This window comes from Arvicola amphibius, chromosome 10 (assembly GCF_903992535.2).
Source record: "Arvicola amphibius chromosome 10, mArvAmp1.2, whole genome shotgun sequence".
NCBI classification, from domain to species: Eukaryota; Metazoa; Chordata; class Mammalia; order Rodentia; family Cricetidae; genus Arvicola; species Arvicola amphibius.
This window is the reverse complement of record NC_052056.1, coordinates 97281118-97303280: the sequence shown is the minus strand read 5'-3', so window position 1 is coordinate 97303280 and position 22163 is coordinate 97281118. Positions and strand designations below refer to the sequence as shown.

Here is a 22163-nt window from a genome sequence, read left to right as displayed (position 1 = left end):
AGTGCCAGGCAGAGAGAAAGCTTGGTACACACCGGACACTGCTGCCAGATTTGGAGACCTGTCTGCCTGTCCCTCCATCTCGTGGCTGAGCCAGGCTCCTGCAGATGGCTGATGCCTCCCTCATTGCTCTTTCTCCCAGCCAGCGTGCTGGAGGTAGTACCCAGTTCTACAAGCAGTGGCTGTCCAGCATTCCTACCCTAGGGGTGGCCCTGTCGCCACACACCTGGGCAGATGGCCTTGCTCTGTAGTAGCTTTTCTTACAGACTTTCAGCCTGACAAGGAGGGACACCTTCAGCCTCTCTCCAGTCCAGCCACTGCCTTCTCTGTTCCCCAGAAGATCTTTGATGGCTCCCGCAAACTGGGAGACACAGATCAGCTGCCCTGAGAATGTGCCCTAACATCTGCTCAGAGGCCAGAATATCAAGCTATAGGAGTTTATTTCTCAGATGCGAGTCAGTAAACACTCGGCATGGGGCATGCTGGTAGATTTCAGCAGAATCTGGAAGGCCGTCCGCTGGTAGAGCCAGTGGCTGGTAGACGGGGTGGGGCGAGCTTCCAGCGTGATTGGAGTCAGACAAAGATGGACCAGACATTGGGAGGGACACAGGACTGCCACGGGTCCCATGACACCTATCTTCATTTTGACCCTTTGGAGAAAAACAAGCTCCAGGCTGTGTTTTAAGCCTAAAACACTTGAGACCACACGGGACCCTGGCTTTGAAATGAACACACTCTAGTCTGGACCTCACAGCCCAGGCCTGCCCTTGGTGGGGGTGGGGTGGGGTGTGGGACGGGGTGTGTTCCTTGTAGTGTTATAATTTAGAAGGTGGGAGAGATTCTGGCTTTGGTGAGGAAACTGAGGCAGGGTGGAGGAGGCTATTGAAGACCATTCCAAAAAGTTGAGATACAGCCACAGGCAGATGGCGGATGAAAACACCCTGTCTCTCTGTCTGCCTCAGGTGCCCTAGGGTATGAAAGGAAACCTATGTGAGGAGTGGGAAGTGGCTTCAAGGAAGTGAGGGGACCAAATGAGTGATGGGGAAGCTACTCAGTCCTCACCCCAAGGTTCAGTCCTTCCCCAGCCTCCTTCTCAATCCCAGGTACCAGCATTGCAGAGAAGGATGGGTGTAGAAAAATGGAAGCCAGCGTGTAACTGGGACAGATCTGGCGGAAATGAAGGAGGTGCAGTCCCAAGATTAGAGAAGGGCCAGTTTGTCCTGGGGCAAGCATGGGACCTGGGGCAAGCTGGGATAGGGCAAGCTGGGATCGATTCCTAAAGCCTCCCTTTAGCCACATTTGCTTTGGATCTACTCTGCAAGCCCCAAATCCTTTTCAGTTAGGGCTGGGCTCCCATAAGCTTGCCTTTTCTTAGGGTCTCAGCTTTTGGCAGTGCCCCGTTGTGCCCATGTTGGTGGCTATACCATCAGGGAATGTTTGCTACATTGACCTGTCAACAGCCCTTAGGAGGCTGGCTGCACCTGGTGGGCAAAGGCACCCAAAGGTACACTCTGCCTTGTGCTTTCCTTCACTGCCAGCTTGGGAGATCGCTGGGCCTCCCGCCAGATCCCACAAGGAGGGCTTCAGTCTGAATTAGGTGCTCTGCCCTCTGAAGCTGACTGTGCTCCATCCACTTTCTTCTGGGGCTGCAGAGATTTGTCGTACAGCCTAGGAACTTTGGTTGGGACTAAGGTAACACGTATATTACCCGCCTCTCCGAACTTGCACTTGGCAGCACCTCCCAACTTTGTTAATGGAAACCTACTGATCCGTGACACGCGTGTGGCAGACATCTGCTCGGGGTAATGCGCTGGTAATGTACGTATCGATGATCAATCTGCGGATTTGCAAGAGCGGCATAAAGTATTTAATTATAATCACGTTGGGAGAGTCTGCATGGTGGCAGCGACATTTGAATAGGTCACGGCCAGCCCTCACCCCTGTTATGTTTATCGGTATTAAATGCCACTCACTCCTGACGTCGCGGGCTATCACACCCTGGCAAACTGGAAATGTCCCTTTGCTTCTAAGAACATGATTGATAGCCTCTGCAAAGTGACCGCCAAACCTCAAGGTACACCAGCCTCACCTGGCACCGTCCTCACCTCTCCCATCTGTGGCTGTGGACAGCATTTGGCAGTGAACCCGCGTGCAGAGGGACTGAGTCTCCCTAAGCTTCTCGGTCTTGCTCAGGGCAAGGGGTTTTCTGGTTTCAAATTAGACTTTGCTAACTCGAACAAACTGTCAGAAGAAAGCAAGCAAGCATCCAAGAGATGAAATGCAACTTTTATTTATTCAGTTGGTGGCAGAAAAAAAGTATCTTCAGACACTGTCTGAACAACTCTGATGTGTGTACCATCTGTGTCACAAGCCGTCATGAGTTAATGCTTTTAGCACGCCCAATAAACAGATACACAAAACAAGGACACAGACAGAAGCATGATCACAGTGCACGTGTGCATACACCCACCCACACAGGCATAGGCACAGGCACATTCACACTCCTGACAGCACAGACAAGCTAGGGCAGGGGAGGAAGCCTGCATGGAGCAGGCACAGGTTTGAGTGCCATGTTAGGCCTGGCCATATCATGGCAGAGCCCACAAGCATGATGGATGTGTGGGTTTGAGCAGCCAAGTTCTGGAACCCACAGGTGGTATTGCAAAGGGGCAGGGCACTTCACCTTTGGCGAGGGCTCTCTTCTTGCTGGGCTGGGGTGGGAAACAACTTCTAGGCGGAGGCTGGTGCTCAGCAGGGGCTGGAGGTCAGAGAGTAGGAATACTCTCTTTAGGAGGGACGCTGCAGGGCCCGGAGCCCCTTCTCTTTTCCCTAGTCAGTAAGGACTTTATAGAGAGGTATGGGAGCAAACGGATTACTCCATCAGGCTGGAACAGTAGCTAGGCCTAAGAGCCCTCTCCTGTGACTCCATCCTGCCTCAGCCCACCTTTTTTCTCCTGCAGCTCATTTCTGAGCTAAAGTGGGGATTGCCATTCTCAGCAGAGACAACTCGCTTAGTTGGGGAGTAATTTTGTCATTCATGGAAATCGTCACAGAGCGCATGAGATTGCTAACATTTAAATTAAGTCACAGCAAACTGTGAATGCTGAAAAAAAGCGGGTTGGTGAAAACTGGGAATGGTGGGAGCATAGTTTCTTTGTGCCTAATTGTGTTTCTTCAACTGCCCGTCTCAATGGCAATAAAATCATTTGCATTTCAGATGGAGTATGCTTCCACTCCTGTCTCGAGCACATCACTGTGTAGTTTGGTGGTACTGTCCCCTGCTAGAATACCTGCATGCAAGGAAGCCTGCAGGGGCTGGATAGAATCAGGAGAACGTTCCCCTCCTCCTCCACTCCCCTCCATTCTTCCTCTCTTCCCTGTATAGAAATTACGTGCTGCTTCAATCTTTAAAATTTCTTCTTATTCTGAAGCAAGATCTCATTAATTTTGCCCAGGTGGGCCTTGAGTCCTTCTGCCTCAGCCTCCTAAGTGTTGGGATGACAGGCCTGTGCCTTCATGCCTGGTCTGGGAGGCACCTTTCTGCTGGGAACACAGGCTATTTCTGCTTGTGTCCCTCATGGCTGGACATCTCTGGAAGCCTTGGGGTAAATAATAGCCACAGGATAGAGTAACATCTGTCTCCGCTGTTTTAAACCTCATTATGTTCAGCTGCAGGGAAGGCCTTAACCAGCTTCATGAATAAGTTACTGAGCACATTTTAACTTTGGAATGGGGATGTCTACAAAGCCACTTGTCACACCACTGAGGACAAGATGCTACCTTATTCCAGGGAGCCTTGGGTGATTGTACAGCTGTGTTGTAGGGGGTGCTTGGTTCAGTGAGTCCACAGCAAATCCTAAAGTGGGGCCAAATCCGAGCCAGGTTTTCCTGTGAGTGAACTGTTCTTATTCTTTATAAAGTCACAACATCACCATAAATACCTTTTATGAGAAGATCTCCAGATTTTTCCTCCAAAGGGAGAGCTGAGTACCCCGGGGCAGTCTGGGAAGAAGTATGTAGATGTGGCCCCGTCCAGGGTTCTTGATTCAAGATGCCTGGTTCAGGTCCTGCCTTTAGGGGAGGGAGCAGGCCCAAGTCCTCAACTGACTTCAAAGCTCCAGGGGCCACCTCATGCTGCCCAAAAATGGAAACTCATTTGCTGGGGCTCCAGCGCCGCGGGATACCTGGTTTCCTGCGAGTGACAGGGCGACCTGAGCGCAGGGAAAGGGTCCGGGGAAGAGAGGATGTAGTCAATGCTGAATTTGATGTCTCTGTGTGTGGCAGGGCTGACCCGGGCCTCCGGGTCTGGAACTCGCGCGTTATCAGAGCCGGTTGACCCGCGCGCTGCTGGCTCGAGGGGACCCGGAGGCCCCTCGCGCTTGGGGCCGCGTCGCCTGCGCCGCCGACGGAAGTTGCCATTCTCGAAAAGGTCCAAGAGGGACTCGCAGCCGCCCGCGAACGTCCAGTAGTTGCCTTTACCCTTATCGTGGCCCTCGGTTCGTGGCACCTGCGGGAATGTGTTGCTCAGAGAGTGTCCCCAAGCCTGGGGCAGCACGCGTCTCTGGCAAGTGCATTGCGGGCCCCCACCGGCATCTGCTAATAAGGAACTTTCCTCTGTATGGGCGGTGACACCCCTCCCCCTTCCCGGTCACTAAAGATGACTGGGGACACCCGGGGGTCCAGTGCGAGCGGCGGGAGGGGGAGGGGCTCACCTTGACGAAGCAGCTGTTGAGCGACAGGTTGTGGCGGATGGAGTTCTGCCAGGCGCGCTGGTTGGCGCGGTAGTAAGGGAACTTGCGCATGATGAAGTCGTAGATGCCGGACAGGGTCACACGGCCCGTGGGGCTCTGCTGAATGGCCATGGCAATCAGCGCGATGTAGCTGCGACAGGGGTGCCAGACAGAGGGGCTGCATCAGGCGGGGTGGAGCGCTGAAACCGCAGAAGCGCTGGTGAACTCAGACCTGCCCTGGGACTGGCCAGAACCCTTGAGACTAGATGGACCTCCCCACGTCCCCATCCACTGCAGTTCTATGGACCTGCCAGAGCTCAGCAGGCAGGCTAAAGCCTCTACCGAATCTCTGAAGCCCTTCAAGATTTTTTGGAGCTTCCCGGACCTCCTGAAGCTTCCAAGACTCTCTTGAACCCCCAGACTCTCTGAACATGGAGACTCTCTGGAACCCCTGAATCTCTCTGGAATCTCCAATACCTTCTAGACTCTGCAGGACCCTTTAAAGCTGCGAGGGGCCTACTGAATGAAACCCTTTCAGCCCCCCAGGACTCCAGTGAAGTGTTGGGGTGCAGAAGAAGCTTTCGTTTGATAATCTCCTCGCTGTTTTCCACTTCTACCCAGACCCCACTAGCCTGCTCAGATCTTGGTGGACTCCCGACTGGCTGTCTCCAGAGTGCACTGGAACGTGCCCTTCTTCCTCAAAGACTGGCATAAGGAAGAAATCCCCCTCCCCTAGTCTGGCTCAGGTGCGGATGACCCAGACCTCTACCGCTGCTGTTGGCCCTGTCACCTGCCCCGGGGTCACCTGTACGCTGGCCTTGTGAGCCGTTTTTCCTCGTCGGAGCTGCCGGCAGGGTAGTCGTCGGCGTCGTCATTGAAGCAGTTATAGGGGTACTGCGAGCTGTCAAACATTGTGGCCACCCTGTGCTGGCCCACCCTGGCGCTGCCGCCGCCTCTTCCTCCGTGCTGGCCGCCGGTCGTGGGCCCGGCACTAGCTTACCTTGACTGGGCCAACAGCATCTGCATGCAGGACGCGGGGAGCCTGGGCTTCTGGGGTCCCCGCCCGCTCCGCCTGGTTCTCTGGCGTCCAATCCCAGTGCGGGGGTTGTCCCCAGCCACCACAGAGTGGGGAGCGCAGCGGGGGGCGTCGCCACCTTCTGACCTGCCAGCAAGGGAGGCCTGGAGTGTGATCTGGCCCCACAGGCAGGACGACCCTTCTCTGTTCTCCCCTGAGGCCAACCCTGTGCCTGTTGCAGGGCCCACAGAGTCCCCATTCGCAGACTCTGGCCTCATTGCTGCACCCACAGCTAGAGGTGATGTGGGCCAGTCCTAAGGAGCTGAACTGCTCCTCTTCCATAGGACATAGGCTGGCTGCTTTCAGCTCTAGGACACAGAGGCTCGTTCAGGCACCTGGGAGCTCCTGCCCCATCCTGGCTTGCTGTTTTCCCATTGCACCAGGTGGATGATGACTCCAAAGCCCAGGGTTTCTCCCAACATCCTGGGCTCTCCTCCCACTGCCCATCCCTGCCATGAAGTAGCCTCCCATGGGTGCTCTGGGTAGCCTGGGACCACAGCGATTCTTCTGAGCCTTTGACTGGCTCTCTGGCCCTGGGAGTGGTAAAGTGCCAGCCTAGGCAGGGACATCTGAGTCAGAGATGGGAAACCATAGCGAGGTAGGATGTTTTGGGGGACCTTGGCATTCCAGGCACTTCTTTCTAATAATTCACAGAAGTCAGACTAGGAGCCATGTCTGTAAACCCAGAGAGATAAGAGGCCAGGGCTAGCCTTGGGAAAATTCCCCCTTCAGGGCAGCACCTTCAGGACTACTTCCATTGATGGGGCCTAGTGCTACCTCTCTTCTTGTAAGGAATGAAGTCCTCTTTGGAGAAGCTTGTGTGCAGCAAGTCAGGTTTGGTTGTGCCACAGTGGCACGGCTACTGTCCCAGTCCAAGCCACCACACTCGGCAATAGGAGTCAAGCATTTTGGGAATGAAAGTGCATAGTACCTCTGTGAAACAGTCTGGCCATTAAAAATATTAAGCATGTAGTCAGTAGTGGTGGCATAGGACTATAATCCTGACCAACGCAGGAGGACCTTGCATTTCAGGTCAGCCTGCACTATAAAGAGAGGAAACAAAACCCCACATAAACACATGATTGCCATAGGACCCAATATATCCCATAATACACCTTTACACAAGTCAGACAGAAACCTGAGATCAGCCCCATATGCTTGGAGAAGCTTTTCTGGAAACGTCTGATTGGATATACACCTCTCAGCAGGTGTGTGGTCAAGTCAACTATGTGGCGTCTATGCCGTAGATGGGTATTCCACAGGCAGTAAAAACGGAGGGATGCTGGGTGTGCGCAATAATCAGGTTGAACCCCCAGTGGAGCAGAAAAGCCAGTCTCAGACGTTTACCCTCCTTCTAGTCTGACACGTAGGACACCCGAGAGACCAGGGAGAGGCAAAAAGGCCTTACGAATCTGTTTTAGTAATGGTACCACCTCTTTCCCATAGTCACAGGCTCACCCAGAACGGAGCGAAGAGATCAGGCTGCTTTCCAAAGGGTACATTGTGAGGAGGGCAGATGGAATTGATAGCGCTGGGCAGCCATCTCTGCTTTATGAGTGGATAAGGTGCAGTCACCTCTGTAAAAATACAACACCGCCCTAGAGGTTTGCAGGGGTGACAGGAAGGGTGGCAGGGAATGATAGAAGAGGGGGAATCTTCTGTATAATATGAACCTACAGGCCCAGACTGAGAGACGCACACAGAGCGATTTCTCAAAAAACGGAAGGGCATCAGATGGAGGTGCTGATCTTCCGCCAGACGTGAAACATGCCCATGTTCTCTCCCACCCCGTGACTGTCACTTGCTTCACATTGTCCCTTGAGGGCTCTAATATGTTTGATTTTGACAAAGCCCTATTGGCTCATTTTTCCTTGCTTTGCCGGAGCCTTGCCACTGAATGCAAAGCCGAGATTTCCTTCAGTATCTTCTGTTGAGGGCTGTACTTACTAAGCTGTCAACAGGGGTGGCAGCTGGCCTGTGTCATAGTGTGATGGACCCCTGAGGATGTCAGTGGAGAGAAATCAGTGTGACACAAAAGTCCCAGCTTAACTCGCAGTGCCTGGACAGGGCAAATGCAGTTAGAAATGAGATTGTGCGCTTGGGTCGGAGATGGTGATGGTGCAGTTTTTGGCAGCATAATGGGACATAGCACTGTGACTATATTAATACTGTTGAGCAGCACACTTAAAGATGGTCAAAATGGAAGATACCACTTCTGTATCATGCCAACCAATGTGTTTAAGTGACGGGCTGGGTGAGTGGCACAAAGCCTTCAGTTCCAACCCCAGTATCCGGTGTGGGAGTGTACGCAGGTAATCTTAGCTTTCAGGAGACAGTTCAAGGTCACCTAACTTACACAGTGAGTTGGAGGCCAGCCTGGGATACATGAGACCTTGTCTCAAAAAAAAAAAAAGGCTTAAAAGGAGCTGGAGAGATGGCTCAGTGGTTAAGAGCGCTGGCTGCTCTTGAACCTGAGTTCAGTTCCCAGTCTCCAAATGGGAGCTCTCAACTACCTGTAACTCCAGCCCTAGGGGATCTGATGCCCTCTTCCACCATCCTTGGGTACTGCACACATATACTACACAGGCATTCACGCAGACAAACACACATATACAGAATGCTTATTGGTACTGGAGATATTTAAAAAGTTTAACACCTGCTTTAAATTGGAAATTAAGCAAGATTAATAGATGTCAGTGTGTGTGTGTGTGTGTGTGTGTGTGTGTAGGAAGGTTGTGTATACCCACAGAGGACAGAGGATGATATCAGATATCATGATCTGTCATTCTCTACCTTCCTTCCCTTGAGACAGGGTCTGTTGCTGAACGTGGAGGTACACTGGCCACCAGCGAGTCCCAGTAACCCTCCTATCCCCATCCTTCACAGTACTGGGATTACACACACATATTCAGCCATGCCTGGTTTTTTCACATGGGTTTTAGGGATCCAAACTCAGGTCCTAATAGTTGTACATCCAGGGATCTTACTTTCTGAGCGATTTACCCATCCTTTTTGTATTTCTTTATTTATTGACATAGGGTCTTACAATGTAGCTCAGGCTGATCTTAAACTTGAGGTTCTCTTTGCCTACACCTTTGGACCACAGGACTGTGGTTCCTCCACCCAGGGGTTTCTATGTGGCACTGAAAGTGTGGGAACAGCCTGAGTGGCTCCTCCCACTATCCCCACACACTTGTGTTCTCCTGGAGGGTCTGAGGCATAGGGAGCTGTATGAACAGAGGCAGTGGGAAGTCGTGCAGATTCTCTGCACATGGGAAGGCAGAGCTGAGAGGCCATGGTGTAAAGGGAATTGAGGGTCAAAGGAGACCCCTGAGCTGGGGCAGAACACTTGAAGGACAAAGGCCCTGCCATCATGGGAAGGAGGGAGCAGGGCAATACCTGTGGGAAGTCCAGTGCCTGACCTCACAGACGAGGTCACATCTGGATCCTCCTCCTGTCACTAGATGGCTTGGATTGGCCACGCTACCCAGCCAGCACCTGTTCTGTCTCCTGCCTTGCCTGGGTATACAGTTGTCCCCGGGGAGAGTCTTAACTAAGCTCACATCTCCCTTCTCTGTTTGTCAGTTTACACTTGCCAGAGGCCAAGTTGAAGCTGAGTGCTACACACCTTGATATTCCAGAACCATCCATTCATTTAGGCTCTTTTATCTCTGCGAGTGTCATGTGACCTTTCTTGGGGAGATGTGAACAGGCTCACCCTAGACAGGGTGAGGACAGATCAAAGAAAACATTCCGTCCAGGGTCCAGGTCTAGCTTAGCCAAACAGTGAGTTTATTAGGGTTCTCTACAAGCATATGGCTCAAATGGGTTCAGAAAAACTAATGCATCCTTGGAGTTCCCTGTGAGACTAGCCCAGGTTAACCCTGCTGAAGCAAATGTTACTGTTTGTGTTACCCTGGGGAGGGGCCTCGTGAAGCCTGTATGTTTGAGGAACTGCCTGAAACTTGTGAGTTTCTTTATTTTCTGAATCTTAATCTCCAGCAGGGAATGGTTCCATTCATAGGAAAGAGCTTACCCTTATTACAAAGCACTTCTGTGGACAAGACAGCATTTGTCTCTGTGATGCACTGGCAGAGGTGTCAAAGATGACTGTGTAGTGTCTCAGACTTTTCGGGCGACTATGGGACCATGCACACTTTATCTTGAATCACTGTGCTTGCACCTGCCTAGAGCAAAAATCCTGCCCCCATTCTCACACCCAGGCAGCATGGCAACTATATATCTTCTCATGGCCCCATGCAAACCTGCGTAGTCATGATGTAGCTTTGTGACTCATGGCCTGTGGTGGTTTGAATAAGAATGTCCCCCATAGGCTCATATATTTGGATGTGTGGTCATTAGGGTGTGGTACTACTTGACAGGGATTAGGAGGTGTGGCCTCGTTGGAGTAGGTATGTCACTAGGGGTCAGCTTTGAGGCTTTAAATGCTCAAGCCAGGCCCATTGTGCCTGTGGATCCAGATGTGAAACTCTTGGCTCCTTCTCCAGCCATCACGACTGCCTGTCTTTTGCCATATTTCCTGTTATGACAATAATGGACTGAACTCCTGAACTGTAAGCCAACTCCAATTAAATGTATTCCTTTATAAGAGTTGCTATGGTCATGGTGTTTCTGACAGCAATAGAAACTCTGATTAAGACATGACCCAAGTTCTGGGTCCATGTGTTCCTGGATCATACATGAAACCATACTATCACATCACCTGTCCTTGAAACAGACACCCACACGTACGATCATGGGAAAAAGGGACAGAAGAGACCCTTGATCCATTCTGCTAAATGCTGAAAACATTGGCTGTGAATCTTTTCTCATTTGTTTGATTTTAGATTTTTTTGAGAGTTTCATGTATTCCAGGTTGACCTTGAACTCATTACATAGCCAAAGATGGCCTTGTCCTTCTTTTTAATGATGTTTTAAAAAGATTTATTTTTATTTATGTGTATGTGTGTGAGTGCATATATGTGCATGTGTGTATGTAAGTGTGTATATGTGCTTGAGTACAGGGCCAGAGGTGTCCAAAATTCCTGTAGTTAGAGCTGCAGGTGGTTGTGAGCTATCTGATGTGGGTGCTGAGTCGTCTGCCAGGGAGATGACCACTGGGAAGTATCTCCAGCCTTGTTTTTGTTTGTTTAGTATGTTTTGTTTTGAAGATAAAGTCCCATATATACCAGGCTGGCTTTGAACTCATTATGTTGTGGGAAGCCTTGGTTTTCACCCTAAGCACTGTGTAAGCCAGGGATGGGGATACATACCTGTGCTCCCAGTGTTATAGAGGTGGAAGAGGAGGATCAGGAGTTCAATGTTCATTCTCAGCTGTCAATATACAGCAGGTTTGAGGCCAGGCTGGGCTGTAAGAAACAGAACAACAGAGGGTACTTGCAAGGTCTTCCAGGCCACCTGTCCTAAGCCCTTGAGTACCAAAGGCCTAGATATTGGGCAGCGGAGCCAGGAGCTCACAGTTCCAAGTCCCCAGAACCAGGGTCCTATTGCTCCTGGCTTTAGAAGCCACACGACTACACCTCCAGGTGCTCAGGTTGGAGGCTTATTGCTCTGAGATTTAACCACTAGTGACCCTGACACTTGGCAGTTTTTGTAATCCTCAGCTTCCAGAAGCAGTGAATGGCAGCGGGAGGCAGCAGCCTCACGATTTAGTCATGGTAGTGCTAGTGTCACAGCCTTGATGTGCTGGGACCCTCAGCTCTACAGCAGCCAGGGTCCAGCTCTCAAGGCCTAGGTTGGGACCTGTGGCCTCTGGATCTTGGCAGAGCCTTGGCTCTCTCTCAATCACTGTAGTTCACAGTTTGTAGAGTCTCTGGCTATGCCCAACCCTCCATCCTTGGGCTCTCTGCCCTCTTTACTTATGCTCCCTCTCATTGTCTTCATTGCCTCTGCTTCCTGGCATTGCTTCCCTTCTGGGACTCTTCAGCTGTCTCTACCACTGAACCATTATCCCACCATCCCCATCATCAGCACCATCATTACCATTACCATCATCACCATCACCACCACTACCACCATCACCTTGAGAGGTGGTTCTCAACCTTCCTAATGCCACAACCCTTTAATACAGTTCCTCATGTTGTGGTGACTCCCACTCATTCATTTTCATTTATGCCCCCTTAATACTTAAGCATGCATAGGCAGCCCATTATGGTGGTTCTCAAGTTTTGACAGCATGCAGCTACTGTCTCTGGGTTCTTGTGGTCTCTCTCACCCACTCACTCAGGGGAAAATTGGTAAGGGTGTGAGAAAAGGGCACGATGCACTGGTTCAGAAGGCAGTAGTGGACTAATGGTGGCACCCGACTTCTTGCCTGCCCTTGTTGCAAGCTTTTTGAACAGAGTTGTGGGCCAGCCATGCTTTTTACTTTCAGAAAGTGGTGCGTTTTTACCAGCACACCGACTTTCAGTAGATTAATACCCAAAGGCTGAAAAAAACCCAGGGTAGTGTGGGCATGTCTTTAATACCATTTTAGCTTCTTAGTCTTCCATATCAGATAATTTACATTCTCTTGGGTACTTTATACTCCTTGGCGGTGAGGCTAATTCTATCCACGGATGGAATGCGGAGGGAGGGGAATGAGGAGGATTTCAGGAGACAAACAGTGACGCTGAAAGTGCACATGCACACACATGTACTCAAAAGTGCACATGTACACAAATACACTCAAGAGTGCACATGTACGCACAAATACTCAAGAGTGCACATGTACTCACATACACTCAAGAGTGCACATGTACGCACAAATACTCAAGAGTGCACATATACACAAATACACTCAAGAGTGCATATGTATGCACAAATACTCAAGAGTGCACATGTACTCACATACACTCAAGAGTGCACATGTACACGAAAACACTCAAGAGTGCACATGTACACAAATATACTCAAGAGTGCACATGCACACACATATACTCAAGAGTGCACATGTACACAAATATACTCGAGTGAACATGTATGCACAAATACTCAAGAGTGCACATGCACGCACATACACTCGAGTGCACATGTATGCACATACACTCAAGAGTGCACATGTACGCACAAATACTCAAGAGTGCACATGCACGCACATATACTCAAGAGTGCACATGCACGCACATATACTCAAGAGTGAACCTGTATGCACAAATACTCAAGAGTGCACATGCACGCACATACACTCAAGGACACTGGCCAACAGTTTCTTTCCCTTGGCTCTTTGGGGTCCCTACCACATCCCGAGTCTCTGTACATCATTTTATTTATTTATTAATCTATTTATTTATTTATTTAGGTGTTTTTGAGGTTTTCTCCATAGCTTTGGAGCCTGTCCTGGAACTTGCTCTTGTAGACCAGGTTGGCCTCGAACTCACAGAAATCCACCTGCCTCTGCCTCCCGAGTGCTGGGATTAAAGGCATGAGCTACCATGCCTTTATTTTTTATTTTTATTTTTTAAAATATTTATTTATTTATTTATTTATTATGTATACAATATTGATGTAGGTGTGTCTTCTATCTATCTGAGGATTTCATTGGATAATTAATAAAGAAACTGCCTGGCCCATTTGATTGGCCAGCCTTTAGGTGGGCGGAGTAGACAGAACAGGAAGAAGGAAGTGAGGTAGATGGCTCAGTCAGATGCCACTCCTCTCCTAAGTGAGACTGCCATGACTCTCCTCAGAGAGATACCAGATGCGATGAAGCCAGCCACCAGGTCAGATGTGCTGAATCTTTCCCGGTAAGACACCATTCGTGGTGTTACAAAGATTATTAGATATGGGTTAGTCAAGATGTGAGTAAGAGGCTGAACCTAATGGGCCAGGCAGTATTTAAAAGAATACAATTTGTGTGTTGTTATTTTGGGGCATAAGCTAACCACGTGGGATCCAGGCAGGACGAAAATCCGGCCCGCAGCTCCACACTACACAATATTCTTTCTGCATGTATGCCTGAAGGCCAGAAGAGGGCACCAGACCTCATTACAGATGGTTGTGAGCCACCATGTGGTTGCTGGGAATTGAACTCAGGACCTTTGGAAGAGCAGACACTGCTCTTAACCACTGAGCCAACTCTCCAGGCCTCATTTTTATTTTTAGTGTATCTGAGTGTTTTGCCCACATGTATATATGTGCACCATATGCATGCCCGGTGCCCCTGGAGGCTATGAGAGGGCATTGAATCCTTTGGAAGTGCAGTTAGAGATGGTTGTGAGCCGTCATGTGCATGCCTGAAGCCAATCCAGCTCTTTGCAAGAGCCATCACTAAAGCCCCACTACATATTTTTAAGAATTTTATTATGTGTGTGTATGCACATGAGGAGGCCTGGTGCCAACCTCAGGAATGCCATCCACCTCTCCCTCATTGGCCTGGCACTCACTAATAAGGCAGACTGGATAGCCTTCCCTCTGCCTCCTCAGTGCTGGGATTACACAGGGTCTCTTTGCTGTGATAACTGTAGATTTTGAGGACACTGTCCTGGCTTTAAGAGCTGGGTCCTCACAGAAAAGCACAATGAGATTTGAACCCAGTGCAACAGAGAGACAGCCAGGACACACAGTCACTCGGCAGTGGACACCAGAGAGGCCACAGCCAGAAACGTCCCAAAGCAGACAAAGTGGTCAATCCTGTCTGTATGTTGGTTTCAGAGTCATAATTTTTAAACGGTGAGAGAACAATTTCTGATCTTTGAAGCTTCCAAGATTGGTGATCCTTTGTCCTAGGTGGGACTGACCTTGGGGCACTGAGCAGCCGCTGCCGGAGTCCACTGTGAGACAGTTGTATTTGAGTTGTTGCATGGACCTGTGCAGTAGCTCATGGCAGTGGAAATAGTGAAGATGTAGAAATGCAGCCGGGTGACCATCAGGTGAATGTGAGCAATTGCAAATTGATGGCGAAGTCTTTCGTTTATGTAAAGCAGGGGTTCTCAACCTCCCTCACGCTGCGACCCTTTAATACTGCTCCTCATGTTGCAGCGACGCCCTCCAACCAGATAATTATTTTGTTGCCACTTCATAACTGTAATTTTTGCTACTGTTAGGAATCAGAATAAAAGTATCTGATATGCAACCCCCAAATGGGGTTGGGACCCACAGGTTGAGAACCGGCTCTGTAAAGCCATGGCATGGTATAGTAGTTATTTACCATTGTAACAAACCACTGCAACTTTCCTGGCTTTAGCTAACAAGTGCTTACTGCTTTATTTAGCATGTATATGATATATGTGTATGTGTGTGTGGCACATGTGTGAACATGTGCATGCTACAAGGCTGTGTGTGTGTACGCACACACACGTGCATATGGAGGCACTGGTCAACATCAAGTGCCTTCCTCATTTGTAAGATGCTCACTAACTGAGCTCACTGATTAGCTAGCCTGTCTTGGCAGTGAACTTCCGGGATTTGCTTGCAGTTATAGACATATGCCACAGCACCTAGCTTTTTACACGGGTGCTAGAGATCTGAACCCAGGTCCTCATGCTTGCATGAGGCCATCTTCCCAGACCCACACAGAGCCTGTAGGCTGGGACTCCTCAGCCCTCATGCCCTTCTGCCACATGGAGATAGCGTCTCACAGAAGAGATCAAACGTACAGAGGCCCACGCATCTTGTGACCTGTGTGACTGCCATGGGGCTCACTAGCATGTCCTCCTGTGGGTCCTCAGCTCCTTGGATTGAGGTAAAAGGCAGGTGTGAGTTTCAGGAGTTTAGGCTCTTTGTACCCACAAGAGGGACTGTGGGGCGAGGATGATGGGCCAGGAGAATGAACAAAAAAGCAGGTGTAGATAGTGTACCTCCTGTGGGTGTAGGCTGAGGGGAGGTACCATGAAATCCAGTGAGTGCAGAGACCAGAGAAGAGCAGGAAGACTGGCCCCAAGCTGTGAAGCATCTGTGTTTGACCCTAGGGCACCGCCTGGGTTTTGCACCAGCCTGAGTATCCATGCTATCCTGGAGTAGGTATGGCAGATGCTAGCAGGCAGAAGACTCTGAGTTCATGCCCCCTCTCACTGACCTCTTGACCCTCTCACAGGGAGGGAAGGCATACCACTCTCAGTGGGCACCAAGGCTCTGGGCACACTCCATCTTTGCTCAACATCTGGTCCTGCCATTTGCACCAAAATCACTCTCTGTTCTCTCCTTCCACCATGTAGGTCCTGGGGATTGAACTCAGGTCATCGGCCTTGGTGGCACGTACCTTTACTCAGTGAGCCAGCTCACTGGATCTGTTTTATTTTTGAGATGGTGGTCTTACTCTAGCCTAGGCTGGCCTGGAACTCCCAGCCATCTTCCTGCCTCGGCTTTCCAAGTGCTGGGATGACCAGCATGAGTTGCCACACCTGACAACATTTTGTAAGGACCCGTGGCACTGGGTTAGGGCCATGTGTGTGAACTCACTTACCCTTTGCACCTCCACTGAGGTCCTACTGCCAGTCACACTAGGACCTGGACATCAATCTGTGCACATCAGGGATGTGCCTGATACCTTCGTTCTTTATGGGATGTCTGTCCTGGGTGATGTCTCTCCACTTGCAATACTTGAAGGTCTTACCTCTGTCACTTCTATAACCCAGTGGTAAAGACACGCTTTCTAGTCTGGCCTCCCACAGGGCTCCATACACTTGCTAATAGTAGAGGATCATGGGAGGATTGAGGTAGTGGTGATGAGATGCCCTGTGACCCCTGTGGTCATGGACAACACTTATACCCTGCCTATTATAAGTCTGCATTGGAGTTGGCACACTGGGCAAGGGTATCCCCGGGACTCACAGGCCAGGCAGTGTAACCACACGAGTGAGCTCCAGGTTCAGCGAGAGAACCCGTGCTGAAAAATAAGATAGATGGTCTCAGAGGAAGAAACGTGACATCAACTTCTGCCCCACCCTCACCCCTGCACATGTACTTGTACATACACAAACAACCTGACACAGATATGTATTTACACAATCAGTTGGCCTTGTACTATTACATATGAGAGCATTAGGACTTTAACTGTTGGGTTCTAGTGCCACTGTGAATTACTACTGAGGATCCTCATCTCTCCCTCCCCCCTCTCTCTTTCTCTTTCTCTCCCTCTCTCTCCCCCCCCCCACACACACACTGGGGGAGTGACTTGTGAACAGGTCACAAGATGACAGAGCTGGGAATGCCTGGAATAGGGGCAGGGCATGTTTTTTGACATTCTTGTGACTCAGGAATACATAGGTCCAGAGAGGGTCCTGGCCACTGTCCTCTCCTGGACTCTGCTTCCTGCAGGAAGTCCGGTCCCTGGCCAGCACAGCAGCAGCTTACTGGAAGGAGACAAACCCTTCCAGCAAGTGGGGGGGGGGATCTGTGGTGGTTTGAAAGAAAAGGGCTCCCTTAGAAGTGTGTCATTGTGGAGGCAGGATTGGAGGCCTCCTATATGCTCAAGCCACACCCAGTGTCTCAGTTCACTTCCTGTTGCCTGCAGATCAAGATGTAACACTTCCAGCTCCTTCTCCAGCACTATGTCTGCCTGCATGCTGCCATGTCCTACTATGATGATAATGGGCTGAACCTCTGAAAATGTCAACCACCTCAACGAAATGTTTTTTCTTTCTAAGAGTTGCTGTGGCCATGGTGTCTCTTCACAGGTATAGAAACCGTATCTGAGCCCTGGTGCCAGCACTGCAATGGCTTGCAGTTCTCACTGGGTCCCTGGGCAAGTCCTTCTATGACTCCTGCTCAGTTGTATCACGACCCTCTGTAGGGCTGTGTGGATGCTACCCTTGGAGGACCTCCTGTGGCTCAGGGACCCAAGCTTTGCAGGAGTGGGACAGGAAATAGAAATAGGTGACTTCATATCACTTCCTTCTCCCTGCCCCTTTGGAGCATAGGCATTGCTTAGCTTGCATATGTACTGGGGGTTGTGCAGGTAGTAGCTCCCTTCATAGCCCTATCAGGCTGAAGACCCGGGTCACACAGACACCGCAAGGGCAGAGCTTGACCACATTGTCCGGATGTCTAGGAGGGCAGCTGAACCAAGGAGTGAGGCCCCACCCCATCGAGCCATGGCACACACTTGCTGTACCTTTATTGCACTGTCACCTCCCTGCAAACTACTCCACAAAAATGTCTCAAGGTTTGCCTGCTGCCCTGGGGCCATGGGCCCTGCATAGTGCCTTGGCACCCACTGTCCAGAGCTCAGCTGAGGCAGGCAGTGTCCACCGCCAACGAGTAAGGCCTGGCTACTGTGCAGCAGCGAACAAGTGGATAGCTGGTCATTTGTATCCAAAACCCATTCTTGGGCACTCATCCACCCACGCACAGGTCATGATGTCCATCCGAGCCTCCCTCCCTAGAGCTCTGCAGCCTCTGAGGGAGGAGGCCCCGGGAAGGGAGAGCAGAAAGTGGACGTCACTGAGGGCCAGAGTGTGATCGCATCACCGGAGGTCCTCAAAGTGGTCCAGAGGTGATCTCTGATCTGCTGCGTGGATCTCCATCGACGGGAGTGTGAGCCTTTCGTTAAGTACAAAATAGCCAGTCAAGGCTCCTCTGCCGCATGTCCAGAGTGCTTTGTCTGGTCTCTGCTGGATCCAGAGGCCCACACATCCCTATCAGAGCCACGAGGGAGACCCCATGCTCCCTGCCGCAGGTCAGCCGAAGGGGATGACCCGTCCCATCTGAATTCACTGAATTCACAGGTGGCTAGGCTCTGTGCTCCTTCGTCATGGGCAGTGCGAGTCACTACCTCTCGGTAGCGGCTCTGTGCTCAGTGGCTAGGTCGTCCTCCACCACATTGCTCAACCCGTCCTTTTCCACGCAGTCTCGCACGGCCTGCAGCACTATGCGCAGCCGCCGGTCCAGAGCCTCCAGGTGCAGCTGGTAAAGCACAGGAGCCACCTTGTCATGCTGCAGGGACTCGGCCATCAGCAGGCTCAGTTTGTGCTCCTCCTTAGCCAGCAGCTGCAGCCTCAGGTAGGTGGATCTCCGGATCCTGCAGGGAGAGTGGGAGAGTGGGGTGTCAGCACTATGAAGAAAATAGGGTGGGGGCTCTGGTGGGGTGGTATCTGGAGAGAGAGAGAGAGAGAGAGAGAGAGAGAGAGAGAGAGAGAGAGACAGAGACAGAGACAGAGAGAGACAGAGAGGGGCATATAGATAGACCACACAGATAGAGACATGAAGACAAAAGACAGAGACATGGAGAGACAGAGATACATAGACAGAAAGAGATAGAGCTCAGAGACAGAGATGGAGACATAGAAAAGTGGGGGCATGGGTAACTGAGGTAGAGAGACATGGACAGAGCCAGAGAGGTGAACAGAGGGGGATAGACGGGGGGACAAGGAGCCCTGAAACTCTAGACCTCATGGGTCTAAGTTATATGAAAATGAATCATTCTAGATCAGTGGTTCTCGACCTCCCTGATGCTGTGACCCTTTAATACAATTTCTCATGTTGTGGTGACCCCCCCCCCCCAATACAAGTATTTTCACTGCTATTTCATAACAGAATCTTGCTGCTGTTACAAATTGTAACGTAAATATCTGATATGAGGGATAGCTGATATGTGACCCCCGTGAAAAGGTAGGTTGACCCCCAAAGGCGTCGTGACCCACTGGTTGAGAACTGCTGTTCTAGACATTGATACAGTCCTGTGCAGAGGGGCAGGTGACAGGCCAGGCTCCCCAAATCCTGAAGACAGACCCAAGACTGGGCTGACTGCTCACCAGGGAGACTGTCCCTCCTCAACAAGACAGTGGTCCTGACCGGGTACAGTCTGTGTCTCCCAAGGGATATAAGTAATCTGCTCTGGGAGCCTACGTCCAGCCACCAGTGTGTGTGTGTGTGTGTGTGTGTGTGTGTGTGTGTGTGTGTGTTTGAGAGGCTGTGCAAAGTGGACAGGGTGAATTTAACAGCAATGAGCAGGACAGAAGGACCCTTTGTCTGCACTTGCAAGAACTCTTATAGGTGGGAGGTACCCAGGTGAGGCTTAGGGGAGAGGGGTCAGCAGGAGCCATGGGCAGTGAGGTGAGATGGGCTCGGTTTGTGGATACCTGCCCACTGGTGCTACAATGGGTGGGGGCAGGCTCTGCACCCCCTGCCTCTCAGGTAGTGATGGTGGCAGCTGAGCAGGAAGAGGTCTGGCCAGGCAGGGGCTCTTACCTGCAGCACTGATAAAGAGGCGCTAGAATGGAGAGCTCGTCGTGTGAGTACTTCCCAAACCTGTGGGAAGAGGATAGTGTGATCAGAGCCCTAGGAGCTGGAAAGCCAGGCAGGGCACAGGGGCCCAGCCCTGCAGGGTTCCACCTCTCAGTACCATGGTGCCATAGTACCATGGCAACCTCGTGAGGATCACTGATGTCAAGGCTGACCCTGGCCATGTCCAGCATTAGCAGTATTGTTTTGTTTTTATAGTTGGGGCTAGTAGTCTACCTTGTTAAGCAGAGGGTAATGGCTTCTCCCAGGCAGAATTGACTGCTTATTAGCCCTTCTTGTCAAGTCACAGGCTCTCTGGCCTCAGTTTTCCCAGGGTAACAGGAAGCACTCATATGGTCACTACCACGAATCTGGCACCCCGTGGGAGTTTTCCTTGCCAGCACACACCCTGATATGTCCTAGACCCGGCCTTTCAGGTGATTCCCCTGCCCCAGAGACTGCTTCTCAGGCTAGGCTGGTTCCCCATGGATGAGGGATGGCTGGCTTCCCAGGGTCTTCAAGGGCACAGCAGACCCACCCGCGTCCGTTATCCAAGTGTATGATGAAGGTCTCATTCCCGAACTTCTCAAAGGTCTCGTAGTGATGTCGGTCCATGTTTCCTGCAGGGACAAGCACGTACAACTGCTCAGAGGCCTCTGCCCCTCCTGAGCTGTGCTCACCAGGTGGTGACCCTAAACACCAGTCAAAGGTGTCTAAGCGTTCCTGGCAGCCAGCGCGCCCTGCAGGACGTACCCATGAGGAAATCAAAGACAGTCATATCCATGATGTCCAGGATTCGGTGGCCACTGTCGTAGGGTGGCGTCTGCTTCACCTCCTCACAGTAATCGGGGTCCACTTCCCATCTGTGGTGGGGAGAGAGGAGTATAATGAGACCTAGGTTGAGGGTCTCCCCTCTGAGTGAAGAGGGAGGTCCGGGCCAGATGCTCGGCACCTCCTGGCTCGGCAGAGCCTGGGTCAGTAGGTTCACACTTCGTAAGGAGGGTTCAGTGTTTGCAGGGACACATCTAGGGACAGGCTATGGGGCTGAATTAACAGGAGCCTGGGAGATGATGAAGTCATCCTTCCCGCCCTAGCTGGGACCAGGGCTGAAGGCACTGTCAGCTGATGTCATACTTTTTATTAGTACCTGGCAGGCAGAGGATGGGGTGGGGTGGGGGAGGTTGTGTTTTGAGAGACCCCAGTGGCAGGCAGGTCAGCGCCTCTCCTAGCTCTGTGTGGTTAATAGGATTAATTTGACCGCATTTAGCATCCCCATGGAAACACGTGTACCTCTGGGTGTGTCTGTGAGGGTGTTTCCAGGGAGTTTTAACTGAAGCAAAAACCCACTCTGAGTGTGTGTGGGTGGCACCATTCCCTAGGCTGGGGTCCTAGGCTGAATAAAACAGAGAAAGGGAGCTCAGCATCCACATCCTCAATCCTCTCTGCTTCCTGACGGTGACCAGCTACCTCGGGCTTCTGCCAACATGCCTCCCTCATGATGACGTACTGTTCCCTCAAACTGGGGGCCCAAACCATCTTTGTCAGCGACAAGTAACCAAGACACATGGCTGCTACTCTCACAATGGCACAAGCGGAGCTGCCTTTGCGCTACCCTTGCTACCCCTGTTGACCCTGAGTGACTGACTCGCCCCTCTAGGCCCTGCGTCCTTGGCTGCGTAGTGGGCAGAAGCTGGCCCATTAAGTCCGGAGGGTGCCTGACTCACTCGGCCTTCTTTCGCTTGTGGTAGGAACGACGCCAGGGGTTCCGCCATGTCTTCCTCTTGGCCAGTGACAGGTCAGGCAGAAAGGCCGCCAGGGAGCCTTCGATCTGGTCGGGCCTCCCGCACAGGGCATGCTCCGTGGAACAGTAGTAGGAACATTCCCCATAGAAGCAGATGTTATTGGCTGAAGAAGGGGAGATCCAGTCAGTCAGTGGCCACCACTCCTAGAAGCACCCACAGTGCTGCTTTAGAGTCACCTTTGTCCTCACAGCCAGGACTCGTCACACAGTAGCCGCCATTGCCCCCAGTTCCCGTATCCTGGAGCACCCTCAGAACAGCCACAGGGAATCAAAGTCAGACCCTTGACAGAGCTACACACTCCAACTCCCTCAGGTCCACCCAGGCTCCTGAGAGTAGAGAAAATGCCAGACACCCAAGGGAGGGAACTTTAGTATTTACCTGCAAAGAACACATACAGCC

At 51.2% G+C, this 22163-nt stretch overlaps 2 protein-coding genes across 2 annotated transcripts in view; both read right to left on the bottom strand.

Annotated features, from left to right (window-relative positions):
• Positions 1-4126: 4126 nt before the first annotated feature.
• Foxl3 (forkhead box L3) lies at positions 4127-5639 on the bottom strand. The gene is made up of 3 exons (XM_038344638.1): positions 5533-5639; positions 4710-4878; positions 4127-4504 (listed from the first exon to the last, which is right to left on the bottom strand). The coding sequence occupies exons 1-3, from the start codon at positions 5637-5639 to the stop codon at positions 4127-4129; spliced, it is 654 nt and encodes a 217-aa protein (XP_038200566.1).
• A 12201-nt stretch (positions 5640-17840) lies between these two features.
• Fam20c (FAM20C golgi associated secretory pathway kinase) overlaps positions 17841-22163 on the bottom strand; it is a 54492-nt gene continuing 50169 nt past the window's right edge. Inside the window, exons 6-10 of the mRNA XM_038345161.2 lie at positions 21687-21867; positions 20716-20825; positions 20501-20582; positions 19930-19989; positions 17841-18760 (exon numbers count right to left, since the gene is read on the bottom strand). Of these exons, the coding sequence (XP_038201089.1) occupies positions 18511-18760; positions 19930-19989; positions 20501-20582; positions 20716-20825; positions 21687-21867 (683 nt within the window). The 3' untranslated portion in view covers positions 17841-18510. The remainder of the gene's footprint in view (positions 18761-19929; positions 19990-20500; positions 20583-20715; positions 20826-21686; positions 21868-22163) is intronic.